The sequence below is a fragment of the Mobula birostris genome, chromosome 2 (genome assembly GCF_030028105.1).
Source record: "Mobula birostris isolate sMobBir1 chromosome 2, sMobBir1.hap1, whole genome shotgun sequence".
In the NCBI taxonomy this organism is placed as follows: Eukaryota; Metazoa; Chordata; class Chondrichthyes; order Myliobatiformes; family Myliobatidae; genus Mobula; species Mobula birostris.
This window is the reverse complement of record NC_092371.1, coordinates 142,695,410-142,720,472: the sequence shown is the minus strand read 5'-3', so window position 1 is coordinate 142,720,472 and position 25,063 is coordinate 142,695,410. Positions and strand designations below refer to the sequence as shown.

At 41.1% G+C, this 25,063-nt stretch overlaps 1 protein-coding gene across 1 annotated transcript; it reads right to left on the bottom strand.

Moving 5' to 3' along the window:
- Window positions 1-340: 340 nt before the first annotated feature.
- LOC140192277 (gamma-aminobutyric acid receptor subunit rho-1-like) lies at window positions 341-20,994 on the bottom strand. Its single transcript, XM_072249942.1, has 8 exons — window positions 20,976-20,994; window positions 20,414-20,481; window positions 19,975-20,198; window positions 18,174-18,256; window positions 15,665-15,805; window positions 13,019-13,171; window positions 9,380-9,576; window positions 341-640 (listed from the first exon to the last, which is right to left on the bottom strand). Exons 1-8 carry the CDS (start codon window positions 20,992-20,994, stop codon window positions 341-343), a joined length of 1,185 nt encoding a protein of 394 aa, XP_072106043.1.
- Between the last annotated feature and the right edge of the window lie 4,069 nt (window positions 20,995-25,063).

Sequence of the window (25,063 nt, the reverse complement as noted above, 5' to 3'; positions counted from 1 at the left end):
TTTCTTATCTATAACAGAAAACTTTTGTGAACTATAATTTTACTAAGAATGCATTGAAAATTTCTATGTACCAATGGAAAAAGCAGAATAATTTACTCAAAGTGCATCTAAAACAGTTGCCATCAAACAATGTACCAATTTCTCATAATCAATCAGTTCACTCTCAATAGTAGATTATAAGCTATTTACTGTCACTACCCATCAGCCAGAGCAGCTTACTGTATTTCAAACCAGAGTTTCACTATTCATTGAGATTGGCTCAGTTCCATAATTGAAATCATTGCTTTTCCTGTCTGATGAGAGAAGATAAGACCTTTGCACCTTCTACATGTACAAATTTTTATGAGTAAATAGACCAATATATCATGTTAAAAAGAGCGTAAGCAACTGGAAATACCAGTCTGGAATATTTATCAATAATGTGTGTATCAATCCAGATGTATCCCCGCAAGTTTTTGTCCTTGGTTGTAGTTGTCTCATTTTCAATTGGTGGATGTACCAGGCCTCGATCCTGCTTTTCTCCATTTGGTGGCACATAACCTGGTCCAGCAAATTCTGCCAAGTTGCTGACTTCCTCATCACTGTATGTTCGTTCTACCATTAATGGTCTTGGCTCAGGTATTCCACATGTGCAAGGTAACTGCAAGAGAAGAGGCCTACTTCAAGATCAAAGTAGAAGAACACTTGAAGGGGAGAACTTTATAGGACTGGGGAAGGAGGGAATTTTATAGGACTGGGGAAGGAGGGAACTTTATAGGGCTGGGGAAAGAGGGAACTTTATACGACTGGGGAAGGAGTGAACTTTGTAGGACTGGGGAAGGAGTGGCTGTAAGCCACAAGCCACAAGCCACTTGAGAATTTTCCACATATTTATTTAACATCCTTATTCATAGGTTTTATATTGATTCATTTAATAGTGAATTGTGTTCAGCAGTTGTAAGACATCTGCAATCTATTTAATTTTGACCCTGCAGGAGTACAATAACATAAACATTTATACACTGAGCAGGAAGCAAACTGGAAGTGAGGAAAGTGGTTTTTTTTATGGCATTGATTTATTGGATGTAGCTGATAGGGCACAAATTATTACTCATTGATAACTAACCTTGATAAGGCAATGATAAGATAAGCAGCCTTTCTGTTAATCATAGAGTCAAAGAGTTACTACAGTTCAGAAGGTGAACGTTCACACACACACATATATGTATAGATAGATATTATATTTGTGCTGGATCTGCTACTGCAACTTAGTGGTTCTACTTCCATGCCCACTTCTCCATAGCTTTGCAAATCTTTTTTCATTAGACAGTTATACAATTTCCTCTTGAAGCCCACAGTGGAACCTGCCTCCTCACAAGGCATCCAATATTCCAGCCATACACTGCATGAAAAGGTTTTCTCATATATCACTAATCTCTTCCTCCTCATTTTATATCTGGGAACAGCTTCACACTACCCACTTTGCCGACACACCTCATCATTTTCTATACTTTTATCGTATCTCCCTACAAAGGGAACAGCCCTTGTCCATTTGTCCCTCCATAATAATTTGCCTCCTGGCATTTATCCCTGCCTAAGTGCTACACCTGCCCATACACCTCCTCCCTTGCCTCCATTCAGGGCCCCAAACAATCTTTCCAAGTGAGGCAACATTTCACCTTCGAATCTGCTGGGGTCATTTATTGTATCCAGTGCTCCCAATGCAGCTTCCTCTATATTGGTGAGACTTATGGTAAATTGAGCCACCACTTCGTTGAACACTTCTGCCCCATCTGCCAAAAGCAGAACTTCCCAGTGGCCAACCGTTTTAATTCCAATTCCCATTCCCATTCCCATTCTGACATGTTGGTCCACGATCTCCTCTTGTGCCATGATGAGGCCACTTTCAGGGTGGAGAAACAACATCTCATATTCTGTCTGCGTAGCCTCCAAACTGATGGCATGAATGTCGATTTCTCCTTCCAGTAAAAAAAAATTCTCTCCCCTTCCTCTCCTATTTCCCACGCTGGCCTCCTATCTCTTCTTCAACTGCCTATCACCTTCTCCTGAGTACTCTCCTCCTTCTTCTTCTCCTATGGTCCAGTCTCCTCTCTAATCAGATACTTTCCTGTGCAGCCCTTGACCTTTCCCACCCACCTGGCTTCAGCTATTGCCACCTAGCCATCCTCTTTTCCCTCAGCCCACCCTTTTATTCTGGTGTCTTCCCCCTTCCTTTCCAATCCTGAAGAAAAGTCTTGGTCTGAAACATCAACTGTTTATCCATTTCCATAGATACTGCCTGACCTGCATTTTGTGTGCGTTTTGGCTTTCCAGCATCTGTAGAATTTCCTGTGTCAAGAATTTCAGCCCCAGCTTCTTTCTTTATAACTGTCATCCTTATCTCACTCCCCTACTCATAAACACACACACACACACACACACACACACACACACACACACACACACACACACACACACACACAGAGTGATTGATAAGTTTGTGGCCTAAGATAGAAGGAGTTGAGTTATACAGCTCTTGTTACATGCACGTGCAGTTCAACCCTTTGAGTGATTATGCAGGAAGTTTGAAGTTAATAACTCATCTCCTTCTACCTTAGATAGACTCTTTCTCATGCCTCTAACTCCACATTTTGTGGAGACGAGAAGTGAATATAAGACTCCAGTTGAAGACAGACCAGTGTTTCATTAAGGTTCTGAATGAATTCCCATCTTGGTGTGGCCAAGTGGTTAAGGCATTGGTCTAGTGATCTGAAGGTCGCTAGTTCGAGCCTCAGCTGAGGCAGCATGTTGTGTCCTTGAGTAAGGCACTTAACCACACATTGCTCTGCGACGACACCAGTGCCAAGCTGTATGGGCCCTAATGCCCTTCCCTTGGACAACATCGGTGGCGTGGAGAGGGGAGACTTGCAGCATGGGCAACTGCCGGTCTTCCATACAACCTTGACCAAACCTGCGCCCTGGAAGCCTTCCAAGGCGCAAATCCATGGTCTCATGAGACTAACGGATGCCTATACTCCCTACCTCTAGATAATGCTCAAAATTGTACATTTCCTATTATTTGCTTTTTCAAACAGACTTAAAAACAGTTACTTTCCTCTAGTAATACTAATCTACACCTCCAACCACTAACCCAGACCACACACCCCCCAACAACCACTACTTCATCATTTCCTGTCAGTCACCTTATGTATAGACACTCATGTCTCTAGCATCACTTTATGGACATACAATCAATCTATGTACATAAGCTATATTATGTATTTATATTTATTGTGCTTTTAATTATTATTGTGTTCTTTATCTTATTGATTTTCTGTGTTGCATTGGATTCAGAGTAACAATTATGTTGTTCCCTTTTGCACTTGTGTACTGGAAATGACATTAAAGAATCTTGAATCTTGAACCTATTCTGTCACTTAGCAATGATTAGTACACACATACCTCCAATCCCTCTTTATTCTATTATTGCCTCTCCTCAAACTTTCAAATAAAAATTTTCACTTTAAACTTAATTTGCCACCTGTCTGCCCAATCTATCAATCCATCAACTAATTTATATCCTTCATCAATTTATCACAGGACTCTTCACAGTTCATTATATTGCCACATTTTTTACTATATGCAAATTTAGAAATTGTGGCTAGCACCCCAAGTCTCAGTCATTAGTAAAGATGAAAAGAAAATGATGGCGCTTAACTCCAGTCCATGTGGAATACATCTTTTGCCATTTCCCTCTGTTGTCTGTGACTTAGTTAACCTTGTATCAATACCTTCAACCTCCCTTTTATTATATATATTTCTATTCTGCTGAGAAGCCTGTTATGTGGCATTATACCAAAAACTTTCTGGAAGTCCACATACACTCATTCAAAGTATTACAGTATCATTATGCTGTTGTGTAGCGAAATTACACAACATAGACCCAGGAATGATTCAAAGTAAATTTATTATCCAAGTATGTATATAGAATACAACTCTGCAATTCGTTCTCCTGCAGGCACCCACAAAACAAAGGAACACCATGGAACCCCAAAGGGATCATCAAACACCCAACGTGTGAAAAAAGAATAAATCGCGCAAATGGAAAAAAGCAAGCGAACAACATGTAGATTATCAAACATCAAATGTGAGTCCAGTAGAATTCAATTCAGCTTCGATCAGTTCCGCGCCATGCTGTGCTGCTAGTCCGCTGTAGGCTGCAAGGCCATTCTTCCTAATCAAATCACTTGAAAACAGCAAAAGAAAAGAGTAACTAGTATCCAGGAACACATGCAACATGAACCTCAAAGTTTCGCAGAACAAGCCCACAGTCTTCCTAGCAATGTGGATCCCAAGGTTCCTGCAGTTTTCTCCAACAGCAGCTCGTGAGAGGGAGAGCAAAACTGGCCAAATGCAGGCAGACGGCACTGAACACCTGCTTGTCCACTACTCTCGTCGTCGCTGACTTCAGTCTTGCTTGGCGCCTCATTCGGAGCGAAGCAATGGAGTCGATCATGGGCTCGTGCCCTGTCTCCAGGCTGCATACTTCGCTCCAAACCTCACCAAACTCCCTCGGAGACATCAGAGCACCAGATTACTCAATCAGCCCAAAAAAAAACTCTGTCAAAATTTAAATCACAGGTTCCATTTGCACATAGCTTAGTAGTGGAATCACATTGGAAAGAAGAAGAAGTGAAAAAAGTAGTTCCGTGAACTGTCTTGTAGGACGTCATCGTTGGTCATGTTGCTCACTAGCGCCATCTTGAAGCTATACAGTATATGACAAAAGAATGCTACATTAGAATCGGTCATGGAAGGGAATCTGCAAGTGATTGTGTACCATGCACCTATAGTCCTTATTCACCTTGGGGCAGAGATTGAAGAAATGCTGTGGAGTAGCCAAGCTGAAAGCATTTTGTAGGTGGTAAAGATTTACCCATAATAGTGGTTCAAAGGCCTTGGAGGGTATTATCTTCTGCAGGATTCACAGCCTCTGACCTGTTCTGTATCCACAATATTTATATGGCCAGGTTCAGTTAAGATTCTGTTCAATGGGGAAACCACACCCCCCCAACCCACAAGGGCTTTGGGGGCAATGCCTCCGAATATCATTAAACTCACCCCCCCCCCCCATTAGAGCTATTTCCTGGCATTTCTATGACATGAATATTATCTTCCTCCTGTCAGCCCATAACAGACTGGAGCTAGTCATTCTGTGTGTGAGCATGGGTCTCATCATTTTCTGGCAAGCTGCAAGTGGTATTGAATGTTACAGCAAGCATCCTCATTTCTGACCACATGATACAAGGAACCTCATTGATAAAGTAGCCGAAAATATTTGGCTTGAGACACTCCTCTGAGGGAACTTCTGCAGTGATATCCCAGGCCTGAGATGGTTGATCTTCAACATGTTACTGACCTGGGATATCTCTGCAGATGTTCTTCAGATGGTTCAACAGCTACGACCATCTTTCTTTGTTCAAAGTATGTCTCCAGATATTCCCCTTGATTCTATGGCCTCTGCTATGACCGTAGTTTTTTTTCCAAGCCATAGTTGAGGTCTGGCGATCACTTTCACCATTTTTTTACTCAGTTCTTCTGACCATATGTTGGCTAAGTTTTAAATTAAAGCTGGTACTAAATGTTCATAGCAAAATCCAGCCTGAGAACTGGTGAATAGGTAAATGAGGAGCAAGTGCCAGTAGATAAAGAATAAATCAAGGAAGGTAGTGCACCCGTGGCTGACAAGAGAAATTAGGGATAGTATCAATTCCAAAGAAGAAGCATACAAATTAGCCAGAGAAAGTGGCTCACCTGAGGACTGGGAGAAATTCAGATTTCAGCAGAGGAGGACAAAGGGCTTAATTAGGAAGGGGGAAAAAAGATTATGAGGGAAAACTGGCAGGCAACATAAAAACGGACTGTAAAAGCTTTTATAGATATGTAAAAAGGAAAAGACTGGTAAAAACAAATGTAGGTCCCCTGCAGACAGAAACAGGTGAATTGATTATGGGGAGCAAGGACATGGCAGACCAATTGAATAATTACTTTGGTTCTGTCTTCACTAAGGAGGACATAAATAATCTTCCAGAAATAGTAGGGGACAGAGGGTCCAGTGAGATGGAGGAACTGAGCGAGATACATGTTAGTAGGGAAGTGGTGTTAGGTAAATTGAAGGGATTGAAGGCAGATAAATCCCCAGGGCCAGATGGTCTGCATTCCAGGGTGCTTAAGGAAGTAGCCCAAGAAATAGTGGATGCATTAGTGATAATTTTTCAAAACTCGTTAGATTCTGGACTAGTTCCTGAGGATTGGAGGGTGGCTAATGTAACTCCACTTTTTAAAAAAGGAGGGAGAGAGAAACCGGGGAATTATAGACCAGTTAGCCTAACGTCGGTGGTGGGGAAACTGCTGGAGTCAGTTATCAAGGATGTGATAACAGCACATTTGGAAAGCGTTGAAATGATCGGACAAAGTCAGCATGGATTTGTGAAAGGAAAATCATGTCTGACGAATCTCATAGAATTTTTTGAGGATGTAACTAGTAGAGTGGATAGGGGAGAACCAGTGGATGTGGTATATTTGGATTTTCAGAAGGCTTTTGACAAGGTCCCACACAGGAGATTAGTGTGCAAACTTAAAGCACACGGTATTGGGGGTAAGGTATTGGTGTGGGTGGAGAGTTGGTTAGCAGACAGGAAGCAAAGAGTGGGAATAAACGGGACCTTTTCAGAACGGCAGGCGGTGACTAGTGGGGTACCGCAAGGCTCAGTGCTGGGACCCCAGTTGTTTACAATATATATTAATGACTTGGATGAGGGAATTAAATGCAGCATCTCCAAGTTTGCGGATGACACGAAGCTGGGTGGCAGTGTTAGCTGTGAGGAGGATGCAAAGAGGATGCAGGGTGACTTGGATAGGTTGGGTGAGTGGGCAAATTCATGGCAGATGCAATTTAATGTGGATAAATGTGAAGTTATCCACTTTGGTGGCAAAAATAGGAAAACAGATTATTATCTGAATGGTGGCCAATTAGGAAAAGGGGAGGTGCAACGTGACCTGGGTGTCATTATACACCAGTCATTGAAGGTGGGCATGCAGGTACAGCAGGCGGTGAAAAAGCCGAATGGTATGCTGGCATTTATAGCGAGAGGATTTGAGTACAGGAGCAGGGAGGTACTACTGCAGTTGTACAAGGCCTTGGTGAGACCACACCTGGAGTATTGTGTGCAGTTTTGGTCCCCTAATCTGAGGAAAGACATCCTTGCCATAGAGGGAGTACAGAGAAGGTTCACCAGATTGATTCCTGGGATGGCAGGACTTTCATATGAAGAAAGAATGGATGAACTGGGCTTGTACTCGTTGGAATTTAGAAGTTTGAGGGGGGATCTGATTGAAACGTATAAGATCCTAAAGGGATTGGACAGGCTAGATGCAGGAAGATTGTTCCCGATGTTGGGGGTCCAGAACGAGGGGTCACAGTTTGAGGATAGAGGGGAAGCCTTTTAGGACCGAGATTAGGAAAAACTTCTTCACACAGAGAGTGGTGAATCTGTGGAATTCTCTGCCACAGGAAACAGTTGAGGCCAGTTCATTGGCTGTATTTAAGAGGGAGTTAGATATGGCCCTTGTGGCTACGGGGGTTAGGGGGTATGGAGGGAAGGCTGGGGCGGGTTCTGAGTTGGATGATCAGCCATGATCATAATAAATGGCGGTGCAGGCTCGAAGGGCCGAATGGCCTACTCCTGCACCTATTTTCTATGTTTCTATGTTTCTATAATACTTGCTTTCACTAGCCAAGACATAGAAAGTAAGGGCAGGGAGGTGGCACAACTTGATAAAACTTTGCTTTATTCTCAGCTGGAGTCATGAATGCAGTTCTGGTCTCCACTCTATCGGAAGTATGTAGTTGCACCAGAAAAAATGCAGCAGAACGTGGTTCAGGATGGAGCATTTCAGTTATAAAGAGAGACAAATAGGTTATGTTGGTTTTCCTTGGAGTGGAGGAGGCTGAGGGGAAATATGATTGGTGTGTACAAAATAAGGTGCATAGATAGGATAGCTGGGAACTTTTCCCCAGAGGCATCTAATACTCAGAGACAAGCTTAAGGTAAGGGGTAAGAAGTTCAGAGGGGATATGACACAGTATTAGCATTTGGAATCTGGAACACACTGCTTAGATATGTGGTGGAGACAGATACCCACAAAAATTAATACGAGTCTCGATGATCATTTGAATTGGCAAAGTATGTGGACCAAGTTCTGTTGAATGGGATGGGTATAGATGGGTGATTGATGGTTGGAATGGGATGTATAGAGATGTTTAATTTATGATTAGTGTGGATAATGTAGGTAGACAGAAGGGTGCTTTCTCTCCTGCAGCATACATTAAATGTTGCAAGTCAGGCAGCATCTACGGACGCAAATAAACAGTGATGTTTAGAGCCAAAACCCTTCTTCATGACTGGAAAATAAGGGAGCAGAAGCCAGAATAAAAGAGTGAGGGGAGGTGGAGGAGCACAAGGGAGAAGGGGGGTGGGTGGGGGAGGGGAAATGATTATATGATTCTGACTCAGAAAAAATAACTTTTCTGCATAAAATATGAAGAGGAGATCAATTGGAGTGCCATTGACTGAAGCCTTAATTTTGTTTTGCTCTCAATTGCTGTTGCCTGACCAGCTATTGATTTTAGTTAAGTTGAGAGTCCAGAGTGCCAACAAAAAGAAAGGATTGCAAGCAGAGTAAAGCAGTATCTCTGTTGACAAAAAAAAAACAGGATGATTCATTCCGATCAACCACACCATCAGTCTATTCTTAGTCAACAATGTTATGGAAGAAAGCATGCTGTCAGTGTTATTAAGGAGCACTTACACCCCAGGTAGCTGTTGAACTTCATTTTATCAAAACCTCTTGGCTTCAGCCTTCGTTGAAATCTTGTTCAAAAATTGTTAGAAGAGTTAATATTTTAGGTCGCATGAGAAATCATTAATTCTGATTATCACTCTGCTGATGCTGCCTGGCCTTCTGAGCACTTCCTTCATTTTCTGTATTTAGTTTACATTTTCTGAGATCTTGTTTTGCTGATCATTGTCAGTGATACCATTATTCAAATCTTTGGCATGAAGCAGAAGAATTACATGTAATTCTTGTGCGCTGGACAATATTGAGTCAATTCCACTATGACTATTTACCTCATTACCATTTTTGGGATCACACTGTATTCCAAAGTTTTCTGCATATGTTTACATTATAAAAGTATACATTGTAACTATTATAAATTATTATTATATGTTAGAAATTCTTGTGAATAATTTTGCTTTCCCAAAAGAATATGAACAACCTGTTTTTTATTATCTTCTTCAAAGTAAGCCCTTAAAGATGAGATAGCACATGTTCTCACCTTTTCTCGAAGTTTTCTTTCCTTCCTCTCCTGTATTGTGGTCAAATAATTCACAGCCGCGTACTCCAGCACTGAGAGAAAGACGAACACAAAACTAACCCACAGGTAGATGTCCACAGCTTTAATATAGGACACTCTCGGCATGGAAGCATTCACACCCGTGATAATGGTTGACATGGTCAGAACTGTCGTTATACCTGGAATTGCAGGGCGAGGATATGGTTTATATATGTCACCCAACTTCATAATAAACTTAACATGAAAAACCTACAGTGAGAAGTGCACTTAATAAAGTATTAAACCAGCTACATCACTTCCAGCAAGATGGCAGTGTGCTCAAACACAGCAGCATCTATAGGACCAACCAAAGATGTTATTGTCTTTTTTAAACATTTTTTTTTACAATTGTAAGACCCTGATGGACATTAAGATCTTAAAATACTGTAAGTCTATCCCATCAGTGAGTTGCTTGTCAGTGGAGAAACTGAAGGAGCTGGACTTGGTACTGGCTGCATAGTATTCAGACTAACAGTGAGTGATCACCTTAGTCACTTTTCCTGTGATCCCTGCTGGAGATTGTTAATGTGGAATGCTGCAAGTCTGATTCACTGGTTTATTAGTAGATGGGGGGAGGAGGGGAGCCTCATTCATATTGAAGACTTGGTCTTAAGCCTTGATGTCACCTGTTTGCAGCCGCCCAGGAGTCTATGGCACCGTCAGTGCTGCCCCCAGTGTTTGCTCGGCAAAAGACAAGCTGTATTGTATTCATTTGCAGACTGCTGCAACATTCATGTACTCAAGGATAGAATATTTTTTTTTGTGTGTCTGTATTTTACTGCTATCTGATACGTGCTTGCTCTTTCATATGTGTTATGTGTGCTTTGTGCTGTGTATGACTGTCGGTAATGTTTCTTTGCACCTTGGCCACAGAGTAATGCTGTTTAATTTGGCTGTATTCATGTTGAATGATTATTAAACCTGAACTTGAATTTAAAGCTAAATGAGTGGGTTCAAATGAAACCTGTTTTTATTTAATTCCCAGGCCTACTTTGAAAGAAGCTGATGGAGAAATTTAAGAATAATGTCTGGATTTAAAATGTTAGAAAATGAAAGAATTATTTTGGAAAAACTTTTCTAAAAGAAGGATGTCAGTGTTACCTTTATTCAGGAACAAGGCTCTACAGTAGTTGCTGAGCATAATCTTATGGTGCAGACCCATAGAAATATATTGCACACTTTGAGCAAGGGAAAACAATAATGTCCATTGTTCCCCACCTTCCCTTTGCTTTCTCGTTTATTTTTGGTGCTAGAGAGGGGTGAAGTTCTTCAAGGTGGAAGGATTCCCCTCTCCTATGTTTCAGGAAACTGCTTGAGTTTCTCAACTTTCATTGTCAATCTCAAATTTCTACTGAAGTATTCTGATGATGTCCTTATAAAGTTTTTTGAACTCTGCCAGTTCCTCATCCTCTGTTGAGCTAGCGATAGAACATTTTGGGAGCAAGCTTATCTGTCATCAGCACACAGTAGCCAACACCGCACAGCTAATATTTAATAGTCATTGGTCTCAGTGCTCCAGAGTACGTCACTTCAACCACTCTTCCAATTCCCACACCAACCTTCTCCACAGACAGTGAGGCCAACTGCCCATCACCTCCACCTCATCTAGTCCCACCACCTACCACCTTCCAGCCCATGCTTCATCTCCTCCCTATCACCTTGTCTTACTGGACATCTCACCTCAACTCTAAGTCTTGATTCAAGGTTTTGACCCAAAACATTGACCAGCCTTTGCCCTGGCAGACGTTACATGACCCTCTGAGCTCCTCCAGCAGTTCTTTTTCTCCCTGGATTTCATCATCTGTCACCATGATCTCAGTGTTGATAGATTTCATTTTGGACAAGACACTTGTGCATTAATCTCCCCATATGATTCAGAGAATTTATTGAAGAAAATGGTAACTTTTTATTTATCTTTGTTTTTTAATTGCTGCCCTGCAACCCCCAGTTTAACCCAGGCCTAATCACAGGACAATATACCACAACCAATTAACCTACTAACCTGTACGTCTTTGTACTGTGGGAGGAAACCGGAGCACCTGGAGGAAACCCACACATTCCATGGAAAGGACGTACAAACGCCTCACAGAGGATGCCGGGATTGAACTCTAAACTCCAATACCCCCAGCTGTAATAACACCACGCTAACCACTACGCAATTGTGGTGTTGGGAATCTACCATTCTAAAGTCCTTCAATGTTCTGGATAGGTTTTCCAGATTTAATAACTGTAAAGAGGTGTTGATTATGGTCTGGAAGTCTGAATTATGTGTATGTTCTACCTTCCAACAGATAGAACTGGCACATTTGATCCAGTGTGCAATAGCGTTGTCAGTGTTTGCCTCTTGGGAAAGAAAATTACCCAGGTAAGCAAAACCATCATTTTTTTTTTGCCATCATCGATAAACCTTGATCTATAACGGTAGTAAAGGGCTTTCCAAGAGCTTGTTCATGCAACACATTTTCTTAATAATAATCATGAGTGTTGGACCTTTGTTTGCATCCAAGATGATCAAATCTAAAATCTACATTAATATTCCAAAGCAACATGCCGCTGAGAGAATGCACTACTGTCAAAAGTAATGCAGTCTGGATGAGACTTAAAGAAATATACAGTCAAGGGCACACTAAGTGCATTATGTTGAGAAGAGCAGTGAGTCATGTCTGATGTGTCGGCTAACATTTTTTTTCATCGTCAGCAACTGAAACAGGTTGTTGTTGTTCATAGGACTTGGTTACATGCAATATGGTTGCTCTACTTTCTGCCTCGCAACTGTGACTCCATCTGAAATGAATCTTACTGCATGCAAGGTCTATAAGACATCCTGAGGTTGCCAAAATTGCCGGTTAAGTGCAGTTCCCTTTCTGTCCATTGTGTTTACTAGTACACTTGCACAGCTCTCAGACTAACTTTTTCATCTCTGGTTCTAATGGATCACAAATGGAACGCGTGGACCAAATTAACAACATGTAGTCTTGAAAAAGAAAACTCTACACAGGTAGACAATGTACGTATCCCTTCTGAACACTGCCACTAAAAATGCAGGATTTGCCTACAGTCATGCTGGAAAAGCCTACTCTTTCTCAAACTCATGATGAGCAGTTACATGTAAGTTTCAAGTTTAATGCTACTTTGTCACTTAACCTCAAACCTTACATGATGTCTGCATCTTTACCTCCTTTTCACATGATTTTGCCTGGTATTTCTTTCCTTTTCACCCCTACATCATTCATAAATGCCCACCATCCCTTGCCTAATTAAGCATTAATGCATAGATGAGATGAAAGACAGGAAAAGATTTTTTCATTCCTTTATGAGAATGATGCATATCCTATAAATTCCATCCATGACTTTGCAGTCCCCTCATAGTGCCCAAGACAAAATCTGCATCTGTGGGTGAAAAGGGAAATGATTTGATCTACAAGCATGTTGGAACTTACAAACTTGGTATAATGTGAAATAAGCAGTAGTAAAGTTTGAGTTTCTCCCACAGTCGCAGTTAACTTTGACAAGACCTTAGCCGGTCTGGGCTGGATGTTGCTCCTCACAAACGGCCAGCTGCTATGGTTTTACATTTCTCACCTAATGGAACTCTGGCTGGCACAGCTCGCCGGTCGATCCAGAACGACACCCAAGACAACATGACCATCAGAGTCGCTGGGAAGTAGGTTTGCAGCAGAAAGAAGAATATGTGACGATGCAGAGTAAAGTTGATATACAGGCGATTGTACCAACCTGTGGATTGATGTTCAAAATAACTGGTTATTATTACATCCAAAGAGTGCAGAAAGATAATGAAGAGAAAATGCACGAACAGATTATTTTCAGTTTAAGTGAGGGAAAATGTCATCCATAGACATCACAATTTTTTTTAAAAGCACACTTTTTTCCTAAAGTATAATTTTGGTGCCTCCTGTCTTTCAAGTGTCAAAGCAGCACTTCACTGGACCCCTGAAGGGCGGAAAAATCACGGGAGACCAAAGACAACTTGGGCTATACTGCAAAGGCAGAAATGAGGACCCTGAACCACACCTGGGGCACAATAGAGAAGATGGCTAAGGACAGACAGCAACGGACGACCTTCATCACTGCCCTAAACACCTAGCAGTGTAACAGGCTTTTGATGATGATGATGGTATCTTTTGAAGGGCATAATAGTTCCAGAGAAAGTAGGGAACAGGGGAAAGTCCATGTCCACCAAATCATAAATATTAACATGAGATTGATGCAGGGAATGTCACTATCAGGTTGCATTGTGAGCAGAGACAAAGGCAATGTGATGACTATTTACATACAGACATTCAGAGGCTGTTAGATGGTTCATGTAAAGATATTAGGGGTTTGAGTCCTTCCATATATCCACCTTAAAATCAGAATGACGGTAGAGAAAAGAGAAATGTTGGACAATGGCCCTTTTTGCAGCCGGAGTGGAATTTCCCCTCTTTCTGTCGGACACTGCTTTTCATCCACTTTGTGCATGTTCCTCACCCTCCTGTTTGCTTCTGAGATCTGGACAACTTACAGCATGCACCTTAAGGCACTGGAAAAGTATCACCATCAACGTTGGCATACTCTCCTAGGCTAACATCCTCAGTGTCGAGGCTGTAATTGCACCCAGTTAGCTTTATTTGCTTTCGTGAGACTCCTGAAACAGATATACATTCTACTCTGGGATTTACCATGAGACAATGTGACTGGGAGAACAGGGGAAAAGATTTAAGGATCTATTTGAAGATCATTAGAAGAAATGCAATATTCCCACTGACTTTTGAGAATCGCCGGGGTAGAGAAGAAGCATTCAGGATCATAATAATATCCATGTCATGCAATAAGAGCACTGACAGACTTTGTATTACAGAGGAAGGAGATCACCACTTCTCAAACTGCCCACCAGCCCTCCTTGACAATGAATCTGCCCCATCTGTTGAAGACCCTTGATTCCTCACATCATAACTTACTAAACTAAGTTAGCAGTGTCATCCTCAGTCCAGAGGGAATGCCTAAGAAGATGACATGCATGGTGGTCAGAAGTGAGGCTTGCGTTTCGAGCTGATTTTTGACTGCTTCCTAGACACCTTGAGTGAGGTAAAGACCTCACTAATGCAAGGTGAGAAATGGTCCAGTAGAAGTCAGCATTATTCCATTCGGATCCCCCAGTTACTATTTTGCTTTCTATTCAGGACATTAGCAAGGGAAGTGTGCAGTAGATATGCATTAAAATGACACCTAAGTTTATAGTTGGGGCTTTATAAATTGTTGCTTCCAGCACGAAGTTTAGCGATATAACTAATAGGCACATTGGTGAGAAATGTTGGATCTTGGTAGAGGAGGCTACAAAACTTTTGTGTACAATCTGCCAATGAAAATTGTGACTATCCCTCACTTTCAGATACATTTTGCACAGAGTACTACAGCACAGAAACAGGCTCTTCAACCCATCTGGGCTGTACCAAACTGTTATTCTGCCTAGTCACATCTACTGGCACCTGAACCGTAGCACTCCATATGCCTCTAGCCCATGTACCTAACCAAACTTCTCTTAAATGTTACAATTGAATCTGGATCTATCACTTTCCTAGGCAACTTGTTCCACATTCACACTACACTGTGAGTGAAGAAGTTCTACCCTCAGATTCTCCTTAAATAGTTCACTTTTACCCTAAAGCTATGACTCTGAATACTAGTCTCACCAATCTGCGGGGGAAAGGCCTGCATGCTTCCACTCTATCCATACCCCTCTTAGTTTTGCACACCTCTTTAACAGGGGTTCTCAACCTTTATTATGCCATGGACCAATAGCATTAAGCAAGGGGTCCATTGAATCGAGAAGATCTCCCCTCATTCTCCTGTAGTCCAGGGAAAAAATTCCTAACCTAGTCAACCTTTCCCTGTGACTCAGGTCCTCAAATCTCAGCAACATCCTTGTAATTTTTTTTTCTGCACTCTTCCAAGCTCATTGATATCTTTCCTGTAGACAGATGACCATAACCTCATTCAGTTACAGTCAGTCAGTCACCTTATCACTGCAGCTTGGATTTTCCTTACGCTCCCACACACCAGCCCTCCCTCCTATCCCTACCATCGGTAGTCAAAATAGTCAGAAAGCACCACAATGATAACCCAGAAAGAGTACAAAGTAATTATTACATTGATTTAATTAAGACTAACAAAATCAAATCTGAAAAGGAAAATATTCTTGTTTTAAAAAGAAAGGTAAATGTATCCAACCTGTGCTGCTGTAAAACGCCAGCTTTGTGGATGTATGGAATTCTTTTATCATGAACTGAGAGAGAGAAATCTTTTCATCTATCGTTAGTGAGTCATTGCCACTCTTCCAGTACAACATGAGGTCATCATCAGTGTAAGCATCTGGAGACAGCATGGATCAAATACAATGTCTTCAGTAATGGAGCAATTAATGTGGAGCACAATTCAGTCATCTTTGCAACTTCTGATATAATTCCATATTTTGAGAAACGTCTTACCAAAACTTGATAATACAGTATTATCGTAGACTACCCTGAGGTTCATTTTCTTACAGGCATTCACAGCAGATACAAAGAAACTCAACAGAATCAATGAAATACTACACGCAATGATAGACAAATAATCAATATGCAAAAGAAGACAAACTGCAAGTACAAAAATAAATAAATAAATAATATTGAGAACATGACGTATAGAGTCCTTGAAAGTGAACCCATAGTCCATTACGTAAGGTGGGTGTTGCCTGTACTTGGTGTTGCACTTCACAGTTTATTTAGCTGGTAGAATGGCAGAATTTCGGTGCAACAAGAATGAAATCTGTATTTGTACAGCGTGTTTTAAAATAATGGTTACTGCTTCCCCTAAACTTTCTCTTTTGTCACAATAAATGAATCTATGGCAATATACTGCAAAATAGCAACATTTTAATCTAAAACATATGAAAACACAATCTTTAAATTGCTCAATATAGATTGGAATGTGTCATCGGTCTTTCAAAGGGAAATGCAGAAACTTGAGTCTTGACATCCAAGAGAACTGATTGGTTCTACGGTAGCCAATTGAAGTTGATGGGAATGCCTAGGCTGATGAAGGCCAAGCGGTACGGAGCCCATTTGTTTGTACCACAAATATGGTGAGTCTGTGGAAATTTGTCCAGTGCAGTGGCAGCCTGGAAATTGTTCATGGGGTTTGGATGAGCACATATCTGCTTCTCCCAGCCCCACCATTGCAAGTTCTTTCACTTGCCATCTGTGGCCCAGTTGGTTACATCCACTGTAGGCACTTTATCAGCATTTGTTTCAAGAGCCATTAGGATCATATGTACATTATGGAGCATTGATTTGTATTGCTTAACTTGTCTGCCCTTTGAGAATACAACAGGACCCTCACATTATCTCTCCAGGATGTGTTTGTATAATATAGAAACATAGAAAACCTACAGCACAATACAGGCCCTTCAGTCCACAAAGCTGTGCCGAACATGTCCCTACCTTAGAACTACCTAGGCTTTACCCATAGCCCTCTATTTTTCTAAGCTCCATGTAGCCATCCAGGAGTCTCTTAAAAGACCCTATTGTTTCCGCCTCTACCACTGGCATCCCATTCCATGCACTCACCACTCTCTGCATAAAAAACTTACCCCTGACATCTCCTCTGCACCTACTTCCAAGCAGCTTAAAACTGTGCCCTCTCGTGCTAGCCATTTCAGCCCTGGGGAAAAGCCTCTGACTATTTACACAATCAATGCCTCTCATTATCTTGTATACCTCTATCAGGTTACCTTTCATCCTCCGTCGCTCCGAGGAGAAAAGGCCGAGTCCACCCAACCTATTCTCATAAGGCATGCTCCCCAATCCAGGCAACATCCTTGTAAGTCTCCTCTGCACCCTTTCTATGGTTTCCACATCCTTCCTGTAGTGAGGCGACCAGAACTGAGCATAATACTCCAAGTGGAGTCTGACCAGGGTCCTATATAGCTGCAACATTACCTCTTGGCTCTTAAACTCAATCCCACGATTGATGAAGGCCAATGCACCGTATGGCTTCTTAACCACAGAATCAACCTGCGTAGCAGCTTTGAGTGTCCTATGGACTCTGTCCCTTTAATCCTCCACACTGCCAAGAGTCTTACCATTAATGCTATATTCTGCCATCATATTTGACCTACCAAAATGAACCACCTCACACTTATCTGGGTTGAACTCTATCTGCCACTTCTCAGCCCAGTTTTACATCCTATCAAAGTCCCTTTGCAACTTTTGACAGCCCTCCACACTATCCACAACACCCCCAACCTTTGCGTCATCAGCAAATTTACTAACCCATCCCTCCACTTCCTCATCCAGGTCATTTATAAACATCCCAAATAGTAGGGGTCCCAGAACAGATCCCTGAGGCACACCACTGGTCACCGGCCTCCTTGCAGAATATGACTCGTCTACAACCACTCTTTGCCTTTTATGGGCAAGCCAGTTCTGGATCCCATGCCTCCTCACTTTCTCAATAAGGCACAGCGTTACAGTGTGATCAGCAGAAACCATATGGAAATTCAACAGCTAATGATTATGAACGTCTAGTTCTAATCCTCCTATTAATTTAATATTACACAGAGCTCAAATCATAGAGAACTATTTCATAATTAGAAGAGAATAGCAAACTACACTGGGGAACATCACGTTAATGTGTTGAGAGAGTGGAACACACTTGCATCAAGTGACTAGACCTCGATGTGACACAATGCCTGACTTACAGCTCTCAATTTCTAGCGAACAGCTCTGAGTATCAAGAGGAAAGCGGCTGAAGTCCATGTAGCACATTGACGTTACTGTAACCCTGCAGACAACATAATCAGAAGCTGCGATTATTGCTTTAGGTTAAACACAAATATAGAAACAGTAAGAAATCAGATAGTTTATACATTTAGCAGTTATACACATGTCTGAGATTGTGTCATGAATATCCTTAAAAGCTGTCAGCATATAAAACACTGTAGAGGAGTAATCCACGTACTTAAATATAAGTTTGCAAAAAAAATTTCAGGAGAGTAGCAGATGATGTGGAAAAGGAACTCTTAAAAAATGTTCGTGGGAAATCAAACAGTTACAGGCAGGTTAAAAAAATGCAGATACTGAAAATCTGAACTATAAACTATATGTTTAAGTCAACCAATCCTTTGTGTGTCCTATTAAGGAGATTAGGGGAAAGAGGCCCCATTAATTCCAAAAATAACTATAAATCTTAACTATATTTGTGTGGGTTGCTTATAAGCACAAAATGCTAGCAACACACTACAGATCAGGTAGCATCTCTGAATGGAGAGGGAGCTAACAGTTGGGTTGATAACCTTTCAGTTAGTATATTTTTAAAGTGAAAAATAATGAAGGGAGAAACTTCAAGTCACAAACAGAGTAATGCTGATCAAGCAGATGTTTAACCCTGACAATACTTTTCAATATTTCAAGGTTGAAATGGTACAAAATGAAGGAAACTGAAGCGCATCCTCACCTGGCAGTGGCTGAAAAGTTTTAAATTTGCAAACTGCAGATGGAGGAAGGGTTAGAATTGAGGCAGGGTAAGACTTTAATGTATTTTAATCAACCAGAAGGGAGCAAGAAAGCAATTAAAATAGATATCTCCTCTTTGCACTCCATAAGCACCTATATGTAATGATTATACTCTTGCTTTGGGCTGAGGATAAAACTTGCAGGTGAGCCATCTTATAAATTACCAATCACTTCCCCATATCTCTTCACAAGCTGTCTCCTGGAGTCTTTTTCTGACCTTGGCAGATGTTCTCTAACTATCTGACTTTGTCCGTTCATACCATCTACACGATCAATCACTGCACACTCCACACATATATTCAACAGGCAACCGTGGCATCAGTCATGGTGGCCTTCCCTGGCAAGGAACCACTGAAGCCAACCATTAACTGATGTGTCTTATTTGGGAAATTAGCGGAAAGTGGCTCCACTAGTTCCATGCATAAACAGGTGATCTGCTGAGCTTCAGTTAGTGATTCGATGCAGCATGAAGCGGCAAATTTTCCTGTTATAAAACATTCAAAGAATTGTTCTCATTTCTAGTCATGCTATAATTGTTGAATGTTGCAATTATGTGCAGCACATACAGAACTTAAGTATTGTCTAATGTGCATATAAAGTACATTTTCCTGATTTTTATAGTCTCTTCTTTGCTAATTGCAAGGAACAAGTGCATCAGGGAGAACATGAATTGGTAACTTAATTGTTTTTTTAAAATATTTTACAAGCTGATGTTACTGTAGCATTCCATCCACTTTCTTAATTAAAGTTAAAATTAAATTAAATTAGCTTCTCCTCAGAAGACAGGTGCAACAAATCAGGACCCTCTGCTACTTCATAGGCTCTACCATTAACTGTAGACTTTCTCCTTTCATTTAATCCCTCAAAATACAACAGCTCATAGATACCCGTACCAATAAACACAGACATGAATAACATGGATAATTATTTCCCTTACTATGTATGTTGCTACTGCATTCATCATGCATCATCTCCTTGTTCATTTACCTCAGACTGTACAGAACCTTCCCATCCGGGTAGACACGCAGCATGATATTATCAGTGGTTGTATCATGTATGAAGGACCTTTTTGAATGAACAAAGAACATATCAGGGACCCAGATCTTTTTGACCAGTCTCCCATCAAAGGTCATGCTCAAGTTGTTAGTACTTGGGAATGAAAGGCGTTCATCTTTCCAGTAATGCCTTAGATACAAGGTCATTGTAAAGTCCTGTGAGAAAGCATCACACAAAAACAAATCCTGATCAGGCTGAGCTTCTGGCAACCTCATTTTATTATTTTCCATTCTCTGAAGCAGTACCATGAGAATTAGGTCAACATATTGACTCAAAAGCCTATTTATATTTTGGAAATGAATCATTTTAGCACAAAATGTAAATATATAGTCAATGGATAGTGAAATGTTTTGTAAATTTAAGAAATTACCATATCCACTTCAGATATGCTATCCAGGCTTTCTACCTGCACATCAACACCAACAGGTATTGATGGACCTGTGGGTGATAAAAAGTGAAAAAAAATTACTTTTTTATTTTCTAGCTGAATTTTATAATTCTGTGTTTGTTCTAAAATCAAATTAAATTTCTATCTTTCAGATCAAATTGAAGATTTTTATATTCTAAACCATAATAAGGCTGTTAACATGCATTCTCTGGAATTACACTAATCAATTGTTTAATAAAAAGGTTTTTATTTATTTGAAATATAATTTTCTCTGGAACACTTTTCTCTTTACTCAAGGATTCCTAACATAAAGGAACAGAAAAGCATTAGTGCAACATGCAAAAATGGTGCTAAAAAACACAAATCACTTTTACATAATTCCACTGGTGAAAAAGGCTTAAATTAATCGTTGGAAAACATTTGCTGTGACAACCCAGCCTAAAATTCTGAGGTACTATTATATGAAATGAACTTTCCAGTGCTTGTGCAGGGCTTCCAATATGATGAGCTACAATCTTAGACAAAGATGATAATTGATACCAACCTCCAAATCCAGGTCTCATTGTGAAGTCATGATCATCCACTCTGAGAAGTTGCTCAGATTTTGTTAAGTAAGATTTTGTTACATCAGCACTCCTCTTTAGAATAGGGCTGTAAGACAAGATATAATTCAATGAAGAAATTCAGCAATGAAGAAAATTCTGACAGCCTATCCATGTCTCTTCCTCTCCAGCTCATTTAGGCAACTTGGTCAGCATTAGTGGGTTCAGCCAAAGCGTTTGCATTCGCGCTGTATGGGCCTATGATTGTACAACTATCCCCATTGAGCCAGGTACTCACAAATATCAGATCACATTTCTATTGGATTGCTATGGACACTAGATTTGGAAATATGAGGTATCAGGAGTTTGACTCAAAAACAGGCAGGACTGGCCATTAAACGTTCCTGGATATAGAGTGTGCAGCATGTACAAGGAAGGAAAAAAAAGGCGGAACAACAGCAGTGCTGATTAAAGAGAATATTACAATGTTGAGAGAAAGGGTGATGCAGAAGGGAGTTGAAGGCATCATCTGTTTGGTTCGAGCTAAAGCAGGGGTTCCCAACCTGTGGTCTACAGACCCCTCAGTTAATGGCAGTGGGTCCATGGCATAAAAAAGGTTGGGAACCCCTGAGCTAAAGGGAACATTGCACAGCTATGTATTCTATGTGACACCAAGGAATTTAATTTTAATTTTATTTAACTAAGAAGTGTGTGGAACTAATGAGCTGCTCTGGTACAAAACCTGCACAGACATGATGGCTAAATAGTCTCCTTCTACACTGTAACCATTCTATGACCCATAAATAATTCAAATAATTCTTGACCTATCCCCTTCTCAGAAATTAGAATTGGGGCTTTTCTGAAGAGATTAATAGATCTTTATAATAGTTTCTTTATTTTAATTCCTTTACTGATTATGTCACTGGCAAGAATATTGTCTATCCCTAATTGCGCTTGTGAAGATGGCTGAAGTTGATAGTAAGTTGCTACCCCAATAGTGAGTTTAGATCCTTCTGCAGTGGCCCCTCCATTCCAGATGGTGATGCAACCAGTTAGAATGCTTTCCATGATACTATAAAACATAGGAGCAGAATTAGGCCATTCAGCCCATTGGGTCTGCTCTGCTATTTTATCATGGCTGATTTATTATCCCTCTTTACACCATTCTCTTGCTTTCTCCCTGCAACCTTTGATGCCTTTACTAGTCAAGATCCTATCAACCTCCACTTTAGATATACCCAAAGACTTGGCCTCCACAGATGCCTCTGGCTAAAGAAGTTCCTCCTCAACTCTGTTCTAAAAAGATGTCCTTATAATTTGAAGCTGTGTCCTCTGGTCTTAGACTCTCTCATATAGGAAACAGCCTCTCAATATCCACTCTAAGGAGAAAGGAGAAAAGTTAGATTCATACAGAGTCTTATCTCACTCTTGTAGCATGCCCATTCTCAGACATAGAACAATTGCCAGACTAAGGCAATTTCAAGAAGGCATCTCAAGCACAGGTTTGTGCATATACGGTAGGCTTTTTATAATGCCATTAACATTGCAATTTACATTGTAAGTGCACTCAGTGGTCACCTTATAAGTAAGTCACCTGGACCAGATGGTGTATACCCCAGAGTTCTGAAGGAGGTGTCTGAAGAGATCATAGAGGCTTTAGTAATGATCTTTCAAGAGTCACTAGATTCTGGAATGGTTCCAGAAGACAGGAAAATTGCAAATGTCACTCCACTCTTCAAGAAGGGAGAGAGGCAGAAGAAAGGAAACTATAGGGGCCTCACTACCAATCAGAGCCCCAAACAGTCCTTCCAGGTGAGGCGACACTTCACCTGTGAGTCGGCTGGGGTGACATACTGCGTCTGGTGCTCCCAATGCGGCCTTCTATATATTGGCGAGACCCGGCAAAGACTGGGAGACTGTTTTGCTGAACACCTACGTTCTGTCTGCCAGAGAAAGCAGGATCTCCCAGTGGCCACACATTTTAATTCCACGTCCCATTCCCATTCTGATATGTCTATCCACGGCCTTCTCTACAGTAAAGATGAAGCCACACTCAGGTTGGAGGAACAACACCTTATATTCCGTCTGGGTAGCGTCCAACCTGATGGCATGAACATTGACTTCTCTAACTTCTGTTAATGCCCCTCCTCCCCCTCGTAACTCATCCGTTATTTATATACACACATTCATTCTCTCTCTCTCCTTTTTCTCCCTCTGTCCCTCTCACTATACTCCTTGCCCATCATCTGGGCTTCATCCCTCCCCCTTTCTTTCTCCCTAGGCCTCCTGTCCCATGATCCTCTTATATCCCTTTTGCCAATCAACTGTCCAGCTCTTGGCTCCATACTTCCCCCTCCTGTCTTCTCCTCTCATTTTGGATCTCCCCTTCCCCCTCCAACTTTCAAATCTCTTACTAGCTCTTCTTTCAGTTAGTCCTGACAAAGGGTCTCAGCCCGAAACGTTGACTGTACCTCTTCCTAGAGATGCTGCCTGGCCTGCTGCATTCACCAGCAACTTTTTATTGTGTTGCTTGAAATTCCAGCATCTGCAGATTTCCTCATGTTTGCAAACTATAGGCCAATTAGTTTGACCTCCGTGGTTGTGAAGATGTTGGAGTCGATTATTAAGGATGAGGTCTATGGGTACTGGGAGGCGCAGTATAAAATAGGCCATAGTCAGCAGAGTTTCCTCAATGGAAAATCTTGCCTGACAAATCAATTGGAACTTTTTGAAGAAATAACAAGCAGGACAGACAATGGAAAATCAATTGATGTTGTGTACTTGGATTAACAAGCTATGAACCTATGGTATTACAGGAAAGATTCTAGCATGGATAAAGGAATGGCTGATTGGCAGGAGGCAAAGAATGGGAATAAAGGGAGCCTTTTCTGGTTCACTGCTGGTGACTAGTGGTGTTCCACAAGGGTCTGTGTTTGGACTGATTCTATTTATGTTATATGTCAATGATTTGGATGATGGAATTGATGGCTTTTTTGCAAAGCTTGCAGACAATATGGAGACAGGTGGAGGGGCAGGTGGTTTTGAGGAAGTAGGGAGACTACAGAAGGACTTAGACAAATTAGCAGAGTGGGCAAATAAATGGCAGATGGAATACAGTGTTAGGAAGTGTATGGTCATGCACTTTGGTAGAAGAAATGAAAGGGTTGACTGTTTTCTAAATGGAGAGAAAAGACAAAAAGCTGAGGTGTAGGGATTTGGGAGTCCTTGTGCAGGATTCCCTAAAGGTTAACTTGCAGGTTGACCCTGTGGTAAGGAAGGCAAATGCGATGTTAGCATTCATTTCAAGAGGACTGAAATATAAAAGCAAGGATATAATGTTGAAAGTTTATAAAGCACTGGTGAGGCTTCACTTGGAGTATTGTGAGCAGGTTTGAACTTCTTATCTTGGAAAGAATGTGCCGAAATTGGAGAGGGTTCAAAGGAGATTCTCAAAAATACCTCCAAGGTTGAATGGCTTGTCATATGAAGAGCAATTGATGGTTTTGGGCCTGTATTCACCAGACTTCAGCAGAATGAGGGATGACCTCTTTGAAACCTAACAAATGGTAAAAGGCCTAGATTGAGTGGATATGGAGAGGATGATTCCTATATTGGGAGAGTCTAAGACTACAGGACACAGCTATAGAAGAGAGGGTAATCCTTTTAGAACAGAGGTGAGGAGGAATTTCTTTAGTGAATCTGTGGAATTCTTTGCCCCAGGCACCTGTGGAGGCTGTCTTTATGTATATTTAAGGCAGAGTTTGATAGATTCTTGATTGGTCAGGGCATGATGGGATATGGGTAGAAGGCAGGAGATTGGGGCTGAGAGAAAAATTGGATCAGCCATGATGAAATGGTGGAGCAGACTTGATGGGCCAAATGTCCTAATTCTGCTCCTATATCTTATGGTCTTATTAGATACAGAAGGTAACTAATAGCAGGAATTTGTAGGGCATGGTACATGTATGAAGGAATAGAAATAATCAGATATCTCTTTCAAAGGGCTGGCACATGTATGATGGGATGAACAAACTCTCCTATGCTGAATAAGTCTGCACTGGATAAAATAATTTAACTTTTTTTCTCATTT